This window comes from Lactuca serriola, chromosome 3, assembly GCF_051521515.1.
Source record: "Lactuca serriola cultivar US96UC23 chromosome 3, Lser_US96UC23_V15, whole genome shotgun sequence".
Lineage (NCBI taxonomy): Eukaryota > Viridiplantae > Streptophyta > Magnoliopsida > Asterales > Asteraceae > Lactuca > Lactuca serriola.
Window position 1 is genome coordinate 228,270,174 of NC_136410.1, and position 12,055 is coordinate 228,282,228.

General features: G+C 32.3%; 1 protein-coding gene across 1 annotated transcript; it reads left to right on the plus strand.

Annotated features, from left to right (window-relative positions):
- Positions 1-8,424: 8,424 nt before the first annotated feature.
- Positions 8,425-11,181, plus strand: LOC145094818 (F-box/kelch-repeat protein At3g06240-like). The gene is made up of 4 exons (XM_079032843.1): positions 8,425-9,677; positions 9,917-9,982; positions 10,065-10,249; positions 10,976-11,181. The coding sequence occupies exons 1-4, from the start codon at positions 8,517-8,519 to the stop codon at positions 11,040-11,042; spliced, it is 1,479 nt and encodes a 492-aa protein (XP_078888969.1). The 5' UTR covers positions 8,425-8,516; the 3' UTR covers positions 11,043-11,181.
- Positions 11,182-12,055: the final 874 nt, after the last annotated feature.

Below are 12,055 nucleotides of genomic sequence, written 5' to 3' on the forward strand. Positions count from 1 at the left end.
AACTCACCTCGTGTGTGCGGCCAACCTTATGAAGGTGTGCGGCCGCACTCCATCAAGGGATGAAGAACATGATGAATCTTGATGAACATTTTCTTGAGAAACACCATCTCCCCCTTATTGTGATGTATCCTCGCTACTTGTAACACCTACAGAAGCATGTGGTAGCGAAAGGATGGGTTGTAGCTTTTCATCGAGCATCCATGGCATATAATTCAAAAGAGGAGTGTCTTTATGTTATATGATGCAATATAATCTCTAATTAATCTCAAACTTCACTCCTTTGACAAGTAATAAATCATATTCATTTTTCTCAAAATCTCTCTTCATTTATCTCAACTCCAAGTTCAAATATTAAATCTTATTATGCTTCTCTGTAATAATGTCCGCCATTTTTTTATTTATCATAATGACCAATATGAGTATTAATAGCCCCTGTGATTTTATGATGATGACCAATGTTCTTACATAGTATTGGAGCTATAAGAGTTTGAACTTCATAGAGAACAATATCCACTTTTGACAATGCTTAAGTGGCCTAAGAATAGACTACATAGTTGATTCATGAACAATCATCATGTTTTAAAATTTTGTTGGTGAAAAAGAATCGGCTATGCAAGCAAGGACATTGAACTTCTTGTTCATTAACTTGTACTCCTTCTTTGTGATAGGAGTAGCTTTCGTGGATTCATCTAAATAAATCGCTCTCATCATCAAGAAGAGATAGAGCTAAAATTCGTTTAGTAAAACCTTGAAAAGATCCTATAATTTCCACTCCATCTACATCATTAATGGCGAACTCATCATCACCCCTTGATGGTTTTGTATCATTCTCAACTAGAGAATTCTGAATTGGTTCCGAAGTTGGAATATTTGAGGATGGTGGTGGAACTGTGGTAGTTTGTTGTTGTGAAATAGTTGGTGGAGTAGTAGAATATGTAATGATTGGAGTTTGAAGTGGAATAGTGGTTTGAGTTGATGAAAATGGATCTGAACTGTTTTGGTTTAATCTTAGGAAGTTTTTTTAGGTGTTTAGAGAGGTGGGACATGTGGTGATTGAGATTCTAAAATAATAACAACCGGTTTATTAATGATATTTTGAAAAAATTTCATTCTCAGTTTGAACTGGTAAATGAGATGAAGAAACAATAGATACCTTGAGAATTTGCAAAGAGTCAGGCTTCGCAGTTAGAGTAAGCACAACTTTTGTAGTAGGTTGCTCGTTTGACCGAGGAGGATCAAAAGATGTCGCAGTATCTTAACTGGAAATATAATCCTTTATGCAAACATCACTCATAGTTTTTTTTATCATCATCTTCATCAACCACATAAACCTTGGCCTTCGTCTTTAGTTTCCTTTGAGTTTTAGGCTTCGTAGGAACATCTTCCTCAACCACTTTTGCCTTTCGCTTCGAAGCATCAAGATCTGTAATCATGTTTTGATTCTACTTGACAAAGAGATGAACAGATGAAGCAGATTGATCCATGAATGAAATATGATCAGAAAAAGAATCCATTTATGAGCATTGGAAAAAAGAACACCGAGAATTGAAGAATATAGGAGAATTACTTACAATGATCGTGAATCGTCTGATAGCGTAAATAAGATAATTGTAGATAACTTTAGGTATTTATATAGATTAGGAATTGGAAACGTTTATTTTGAATTTGAAAAGAACATTAAAATTGGAGAGAGAACCTATCAATTTAACGCAATAAATTCCCATCCACTCCCACATCATATTTACACCCACGCACATCATCCCTTATGTGTGGTCTAGTAAGAATATGCCAACTTACAATGTAGAAATGTCTTCCCAGAAGAACCACAAATGACCTTCTCATAATGTAGAAACATGTCATTTCAGTTTGCAGCACTTTCGTAATCACTGACTCTACCCTCCAATATTGCATACATGGAAATAGTATCCATGGAATTATGATCAAAATTACCCACTAAGAAAATTCCATTTCATAATCAGAATCATGGTAAAGTTTGTGGCATTTCATCACAATCATGGTGAAAATGATTGGAATCACAAACACAAAATTTTAAAATCTTGGTTCAATTTGTTTTCACTTGAGACCTCAAGGTTTTTAAGTGTATGTGTGTGATTATGCGAGAAAAATGTATAGAAAGAAGTAGGTATTGATAAGAGCCTCATATATACCACATTGACAATAATATATAATCATTACCTCATACTTTGTAAAACCATGGTTTCTTGTTTGTTTATACCAAAAACATTATGGGCTTTAAATCAAGTGTATGATTGTGTTAGAGAATTGAGATTTGGAAAACATTGGCCATGTTGTGAATTACAAGATCATCAACACATAATTTATAAAACATAAGTTTCATGTTGGAATTAACCTGAAACTAAAGGGTTTTAAATGAATTTGCGATAGAGATATGAATGAAAGAAATATATAGAGTGTAGTTGGTACAACGGAACATAGTTCGTTCCTTCCGCCAATTCGTAATTTCATGCTAGAATTTTGCAATTCACCATCAATTCATAAAACGATAAGTTTTTGGTAATTTACCCTAGCCATGGTGACAATAACTAAAGTTCATTAACTAAGAGTTGTGACTTGTAAAGCATATGTTCAAGTTGTTTTAAACCTGATACGTCAAGGGTTTCTAATATTGGCTAAAGAAAAAAAAATCATTGTACCCTTGAAAATATATGAACCAAGAAAAAATTTCATAACTCCAAACATCAGTAGAGATGGGTAGCTCTGTAGTTTCTAAGAAAATAGCCTATTGGGAAGAAATTCTTAGAAACAAGAAATTTCATTAAAGCTTTTACAAACAAATGACTTGGGAGGCTTAGGACAAAATGTTGTAGAATGGTTCCAGGAACATTCGATGTTCTTGTTATTGTGAAACGCATAATGTTTGTTATCAATTCCTTAGTTGTATACTTGAACAACATGCGTTCACCACCAATTTCTTCAAAATTTAAAAGAAAATATTTTATATTTTTCAAATTATGCTATTTTATTTACTTATTTTTATTAGAAAAATATCCTTTTGAATTTTTGAAAGTTTTTAGAAAAACAAAATCTTCTTGAAATTTTTTAAATACTTTAGAAAAATAAAATCATTTTGGAATGTCAGCATTCTTTTAGAAAGAAACAAATAAGACTACGATGTTCTACGATGGTGTAACGCTCACAATTTTGGGCTAGACGTTTAGAGTATAATAGGATTAATTATATATTTTATCAAAAAAATTAAAATCGTTAATTAAAATAATTGTTTTTCATACGTGTTATAAGATAAAAAATAATTATCGTGTACTCATTAAGTGGACAAATACTAGTATATAATATTTGTAGAAAACATTATTATAAAATTTATTGTTAAACGATAAAATAAACATTAAAAATAAATGATTATTTTGGATAAATAATCTTAACTAAAACTATAGTAGTTGTGACGATGATTCCATCGATATAAATAGCATCTAAATCTGACTTCATATGGGGAAGTTATGATTTATCTAAGTTTCACCTTCAAACCGATACGTCAATGTGCTTCATAAAAAGTCAATCGGAGATAAGTTGCTTTTTAGCCGAAGTGATCTGAATGAAAGTCGTAGTGCTCGTTAATAGGAACTCGTCAATATAAAGAACGCCAAAATCTGAATTTGTATAAGGAATATATGATTTTTCAAAGTTTTGTTGGCGACATAGTACTACATTGTGCGACACAAGAATCAAAATCAAAATCGGTTGATTGTTAACCAAAACATTCTAAATAAAAGTTATACCTCTTCAATATAAATTCAAATATATAGATAACGTTGAAAATGGAACTCATATGAAAAGGTTATGATTTTCGCAGCATTATTTACAGTCCAACTGTAACATCCCAAAAATCATTGTAAAACTTTTCATTAAAAAAACATATAATAATCCATAAGTCATACAAAACATGTGTTCCAAAAGCCATAGTCATAAATCAGAGTATCCCAAAATCAATCTATTAACAAAATATCTATGGATGATGTGCAAAATCATGTCTTCGCCTTGCCTCTATCATCTGAAGTACCTGAAACCATAAAATCAAACTATAAGCCAAAGCTTAGTGAGTTTCCCCCAATATAACACACACAACCAAACAAATAACAACATGCATATATGATCCTTCAGCCTGAGTGGACTGCCTCGCAAGACCTATAACTTATCTCCATCGCTCTGTAGGCCTACAGCCTGACCGCACCACCTTGTATAGAAGGATATTGCTAATAAACATGATCCTATAGGGTCACACCTTATAACAAGTTACTAAAAATTGATTATTTATTATGGTAATTGAATTATTAATAAATATAAAAACTACTTGTATTTAACTGGAAAAACATTATTTTATGAAAATAATAATTTCTAACATATTGAGAATTATTGTTACTAGGAAATTACAATAAAAGAGTACAAAAAACTAACTTAATATCATATGGTATGAATGAAAATGTTGTGCATAATGTTTTGTTGGAGTATCCATTTAGTCAAAGAGTAACTAACTAGTTATTGGTAAAGTAAAATAGACTTCACCTTTGTCTCTTAAAGCAGCATGACCAAAAATGCGAGGAGCATGGGTAAATGGAGTTTTTGCACTGTTTATTCACTATTAAATTCTTGTAACAAAAGGCTTTACTTTTAGTTAATTTTCTAGACTTTATCACACCTTAGATGTATAAAAGAAAGGCAAAACTAGTATGAAATAGTTATTTCTTTTGCTCATATTTTGCTCTCTAATGTGGTTGCGAAAACTGTAGGTTTTGGAGCTTCTCCTCCCCTCTTCTTCTTGAAAAAAATATTAGATATGAAGGTAAATAACTTGTTTCTATTAAGTCTTATTTGGATATGTCCTAATAGCTTAAAAGTAACTTATTTACAAGTGAAGACTAGCATATTTGGTAGTTTATTCTTGCCATGGTGGATACATTATAGAAGACTTGTTCTTTGGAGTTAATGTCATCTTCATCAACTTCCTAGTTTCTAGAATGAACCAAAGTCTCAAAAGGTTTTAAATATCTTCTTTCCTTTTGTTATATTTTAATCTTTATGAGCTTTGCAAAATGATCCTTGGTGGGTGAAATTGTTTTAGTTTATTCAAATCTAAAAATGTTTCTGTTGCTAATTACGTCGAATTTTTCACTATAATTAGCCTATTTTGAATAAAAACCTAATAGAACTGAGGATTTAGATTGGTGCACTAGTGAGTCCTCGAGGTGCTTCCTAGTTGCTATCAAATTGAATAATCATTAGAACCATCCCAAGGATTGTTCCATGGAAGCATGCTCCGACGATCAAGTTAGATTCGATATGTGAGATGAGATGGTTTCTCCTAGCTTGAGAGAACCATCTTGTGATGATGGGGGAGTGTACGAGGATGATGGAGGCTAATATCTTGAGGTGGAACGGGTATGAGGGACATCCTTCTCCAAAGAGGATGATATGTTATTTTTATAGGGATAATTAGGTTAAGGGAAATTAGGTCAGGTCGTGGGCCAACCTAGATAAGGCCCAATAAGCCAAGGGCTAGGAGAAGTTGTTAGGCAGGCTGGCAGGCGAGCACCAGGAAGGGAAGAGTCAGGAGCACCAGGTACGGTTGGCAGGCGAGCTCCAGGTAGAGGCGCTAGGAAATGTTGGTCCGCTAAAGCTTCTAAGCAGTGGTATATATATGTTGTTTGGAATCAGATCGATTACAAGTGTTTTGCCAATTTTTTGGTGAGGGTTGGGGTTTGATTTGGGTTCCACTTCAGTTTTAGTGTTACTAGAGGAAGTTGTTTCAACTTTTTTTGTCATGCTAGTTTTAGAAGTTTGACCACATTCTAATATGATTTCTATTGTCATACGCCTTTCTTTTTTTTTTCTTTTTCTTTTTTCAGTTTCGGGGTTATATACTAATGTACCTGTACGAATAGAGATAGGAATAGATAACAAAACTTATTGAAAATAAACCAATCTACAACAACGCCAAAATTTGGTGGTTGTAGAGACGAACAAATAAATAACCCTAATTATTGCACACTAAATAATGTTAGTGGTAAAAGGGTCGAATCCACAAGGATTGATATAATTTGTAAACTCTGTCAAAATCTTACCATAAAGATGCATCAGAAACAATAAAAAAAATATAAATGGGAGGGGGGTGGGGTGTTAACATGTGTTGTTATGAGTCTAATTTAACCAACACTAATAAAATTCAATGTGAATATATAAAAGTAGATGTGAATCAATAAGTGAAAATGGTTGGCATTCAAGTTGCTTCAATTGAACATTTGTTTAATTAATCATTACGACTTATAGTGTAATACCTGTGACAAAAACCTAATTTGGCTAAAAGGACTTAAAAATTAACATATCAGTTAGAGAAGCTCATAACATATTTTCTTACTGCAAGTTACAAATCAATGAAGTATGCAATTTTAGAAAATCAACTAGCATTATGGTTTAAAAAGACACCAAATCCAAAATGACTTAAAATGCTTTCATTACAAGTTTGGAGGAATACTTTCATGACTTAAATGAAATGAACAGAAACACATAAACTATTTGTTGCTTATTAATTTTAAGATCTATTACTTAATTAAGAAATTAACCAACTAATATAACATTCACATGCCTAAACTCTTGACTAAAGATATATGAACATGAAAAGATGTTTTACTATAATATACTTCCACAGATTTCAACTATAAGTTCATAAATTTCTTGAAAACAAACCAAACATTCAAGATTACTTCCAATATCAACCAAGGATTAGTTTATCTTGACATGGTTAAACTTAACAAAAGAGTGAAGGAAATTGTACGAAAAGACTATAAAAAAGTAGAAATGTTTTCCAAAAGCTCAAGAACTCCAAGGGGAACCGGTTCAATGTTCAATGAAAGAGCTCACTAAACTACCCACAAATAACACTTAGGCTGTGTTTGGCGTGTCACAACTAGTTTTATATATTTCAGCTAGTTTTTTAAAAAATTTCAAATACACCTCTTAATTAATTATAGATACATATACTTTTACATGTCCTTTTATGTAATTTTATATATTTCAGCTAGTTTTACCAAACATTATTTTTTATCAGCTAGCTTTTTTTTTAACAATTAGCTTTTCAGCCATCAGCTAGTTTTTCAGCTAACAGCTAGCTTTTCAGCTAGTCCGCCAAACATAGCCTTAGAAGCGAAAAGAAAATACTACCACTGCAGAGGTAACACCGGCACATGGTCTTAGGAGTAAAACCTCACGCAATTGCGTAAGTGATCTTCGAGAACTTTGATCACATTCTTATGTAGCTTTCACCTGTGATCTTGCTTGTTGCTTCCCTCACTAACCCAAACTTCTTAAAAACATAACCAAGAATTGCTTAGCTCATATATCAAACCCAATATTAATCATCATCTTTGTTTCTAGCCCACGTCATCTCATTCTTCACTCAACACAAACTAAAATATGTTCCAATCTCCCACCCTATTCTCTTAAATGGCCCGAACTATAATTCATCCCGACTTCACAAAAATCAATGAACGATCTTATTATATCTGCACTAGTCCCGTTTGTCTTCCGAATCTTCCCCGCACCGCGCTATTCTTCTAAAAATCAGCAATTAGACACAAAAAGGTATATAATACACAATATACATGCGAAATAACAAAAAATAAAATATGCATTAAGATTAACTAAAAATAAAATAAAATATATTAAAATAAACTAAAAAAAAGTAAATAAAACGAATATGTCGGTGGTGTTTGAAGTCCAATATGACTTTTTTTATAAAATAAGTATCTGTTGGCTCAAATGGAGAAGAGGTATGTGTTGTATGACAAAGTAGGAAATTAAAACATAACTTTTATAGTTTTTAACTTAATGAAATGGATTAGAATATTAGTTTTGGTAAATTTTATATTTCGGGTAAATTTCATATTTTCAAAGTGTATATAATAGTTTGGGTAAAATATTAATCTCCCTATCCAGTAGTAAACTAGTAATAGTATTCTTGATTGGTTTTGGCATTTACATTGTTACTTTTGTTTTAATTTCACCTGGGTTTTCATTCATTATCCGTGGTTTTGATTTGATCACTGGAATCACTTTAGGATTGCATTTTTATTGTTGTTTTAATTTATGGATCGACTTTGTCTACTCTCTGATTTTGATTCCATCATTTTCTGGCACATTTTTAGGACGAAAATCCTGCTTCATCGTCTTTTTTGGTAGTGCTTTGACTCAGATCTTAGATCCGTTCACCCTTCACTTTCGGGTGGTGCTTACTTTGACTGAATTATTTACTTTTACCCACATTTTTTGTAAGCAAATTCCTATATATAGTTTCAGGTTTTAAAACTAGAAATCTCAATTATATATATATGATCATATCCCTACCCCACGAACAAAACTAAGCAATATTGGCCATGGGGGAGCACCACCCTCCAAGTAATCTTCCACAGGAGATTTTATTTTTCCAGATACTTCCAAGGCTTCCCGTCAAAGCTCTACCCAATGTAATGTGTGTTTGCAAGAAATGGTACTTTTTCCTAAATTCAGGTGCTTTTGCCACCACCTACCACCACCACGTAACCGCCAACGACCACCATGAAAACCACCACAAATATATCGTCTTAGCTGCCACAAACCATACAAGAAACACCATACAAGAAAATTTCTTTAAGTTTGACTGTGAAACACCAGAAGATGGTTTAACAGGAAACCTTCGTTTACCATTTTATGTACCAATCAATTATAAAAACGTGTCAATTTTAACATCTTTGCATGGATTATTATGCGTAGGCATAAGCGAGGTGGAATGTTCTCCCAAATATTATGCTCTAGTTTTATGGAATCCTTTGACAGGTGACAATAAGAAGTTGTCTACAAAGGGTTCTCGGGATGAATGTTACGATATCTCTGATGGTATATTTGGGTTGTATTATATCTCTTCTGATGACGACTACAGGCTTCTACGTGTGAAACGTTATCCCAGTGCTTGTATTTATATATACTCATTAAAATCCGACTCATGGAGAAAGGTCAGGTCAACAGAGGACTTCCGACAAAGGGCTTCCAACTGGGCTTCACTTGTAGGTAAGTACCCGCAGCAGCCAAAGCATATACTGTTAAATGAAAAACTCTATTTCTTAAAACAAGTTGATAGAGGAGAAGGGACCTTTATTCATTCATATTCAGTTATGAGGTTCGAAACAAAGACCGAAAAGTTCACAGAGATAGTGATGCCTTCTTTCGGAAATCAAATGACAAGCTCTTTGGATTTCATGGTTCTAAAAGGGTGCATTCACTTCTGTGTTGCAATTCTCATCGAGGACACAAGTTATATGGAAAACCAACGTTGTTATGAAATGATCGAGTTATGGAGAATGGATGGAGATGGAGATTGGACGAAGGTGTTAACTTATGGCCCGATGTCATTTTTTCTTTGGAGTCAGTCGCTACTGCACGTGATGAGAAATGGAAATTGGCTCATTCAAAACGAAGTGGATGTTTACGTATTAGATATGAAGAAGCATACCAAAGAAATGGTGTTTACATGTAACCCAATCTATGCCCAGCGTATGTCTAAAGAAGCATACGACAGAATGGGTTCAAAAAATATCACTCCAAGAGGGAAATACATCGAGACTACTGTGTCACCCAATAAATATTCTCTATACGTATGTACATCTCCATCATACTCTTTAAACCTAAATATTGTTTTTTTCTTTCAGTTTTATATAATTAATATCTCTATCATACTCTTTAAACCTAATCGTTTTTTTTCTTTCAGTTCTATATATTTTTATCCGTATATGAGTCTAAAAATGTGCCATTGACTTCGATTCATTTATATCTAAATCTAGAAAATATTTTTAGTTACAAATAAATCACAAATTTCGTTATCATGCATCTGCAGGCGCGGAAATGGAAGTTCAAAATAAATAGCTTAGAATGGTGTACTGTTGGGTCGTGGGCGGAATATGTAAGTTATATTTATCATTTTTTATATATAACATTCTCAGCTTTTAGTTCAATAACAAGCATATTGTTTTGATAAATTTCAGGAGGCATATGAAAGAGTCATGATTGAGAAGCATGGGAACGATGTCACTCAAAATCCGGAGGAAACTGTTGAGTTACGGGTGCAAAGTCAGGGAGGAAGATCCTCAGATCTTAAGTTCGCGACAACAGGAACCCCTCTGGGGGGTGTGCCATGTCCTCCATTAAGTACAAAGAGTCACAAGAACAGGTATATATACTAATTTAATATATGCATTGAGTTCTTATAAACAAATAAATACGGTTTGTTTAACTTTTAAAAAGGAATTAGGTTGTCTATGTTACTAAAAAATTAAGTATTTTTGTTATTATGGATAAATAATCAAATACGCCTCTATTATAGATAAAATGTAAAGTGCATTGCTATTATAGATAAAATGTAAAATATGTTACCTTTTATAGATATAAAATGCAAGTACATTATTTCGCTAATCGGTACTCGTTCGGTCGACCGAGGAGTAGTAAGTACTTGACCTAGCTAGGTCGAGAATACTTGAGGAGTACACTTACAAGGTAAATTATACAAAATTTGCCAAAATTGTATATATAAACGGAAAGTTCATTAAAGTTTATAACAAAGTAGCTGGAATATAAGTTAAAATGATATATATGCTCTATAAGACAAATATCATGAGGAACTCAAGAATATGGAATTACTAATAAAAGTTTGCATATTAGATTGTTAAACTAGTTAAAAGTAAACATTTAACATGAGGCAGAAATTACGTCAAATGGCATATGAAGGACGAGTAGGATGAGTTTCACAATTATAAACTAGTGAAGTGTTTTGATATTATGTACAATTATAATTATAATGTATATTGTTGTAACGGATAAAACAAAGTTAATATAAATAATATGTTTCTAATTATATATTGTTTGTCCACTAACTATATATGTGTTTTGAAATTTTTAGGTATGGGAATTGGAAAGTGAACAAAAAGAACGACAAGATATGCAAGACCAACTTGCAAAGGAAATAGAAATGGAACCAAAAGAACGGAAAGATATGCAAGCACAAATATGAGATGATCTAGTAACAATCTTGGCAATACACCAAATTAAGTTTACGTTTTTATATTTTTTGTTTTAGGCAATAGTTGAACACTCATCATTATTATATTTGTGGTTTTTATGTTTAATAAAACGTATGTTTTGTTTGATAGTTTATAGATTTCTTTTATTCACTTTTTGGTTTAACTTATAAAATAGAATATGCAGATTGTATTGACTTTTTTTATATTGGGTAGAAAAAATCTAGGCCTTTTGGTAATTTTTATGTTTTTAAACTACATTATTAGGCTGATCTGTGTGGTTTCAGCAATGACATCGACCAGCTCGGCAAATACCGGGCGAGCCCTCGGCATGCCGAACGCATATCGGCAACTCTGCTAGAACTTACCGATGAGAGAGGAGATTATTTGGGTTTGAACAGGCCGGTCCATTGAATTTCAATGCCCGGGGCAAGAAAAAAATATTGCCATAACATTTCTAAACAAAAATTATATAGGAAAAGCGAAATAAATTTTATAGTCAAACTAAATGATAGTTGTACAAACAAAAGCATACAAAGTGCCATTTTACATTTTTTGAAGAAAAACATATGTTATTTGATGATAAGCAAGACTTCATAGACATTGACTTTCAATATTTTTTTTCGCCGAAGTTAGCTATCCAGAACCACAACCTATACAAAAAACATAAAATGGTCTTCCAGAAATTGAAAATCAACATCAGATTTTCTAAAATCTGATACATCAAAGTTTTAAAAATTCAAATAACTTATCAGATGTTGAGACATATCTGAATTTCATATACATCTGATTATTTAGAAAACTCATATCACATTATTCAGATATAAAAAAAAAACTAATTAGTTGTTCAAAAACAGATTTCACATATGACATCAGAATTTACATAACAGATTTTTAAAAATCTGATACATCGTATTTTAAAGAAATTAAAATAACTTATCAAATTTTGAGATACATCAGAT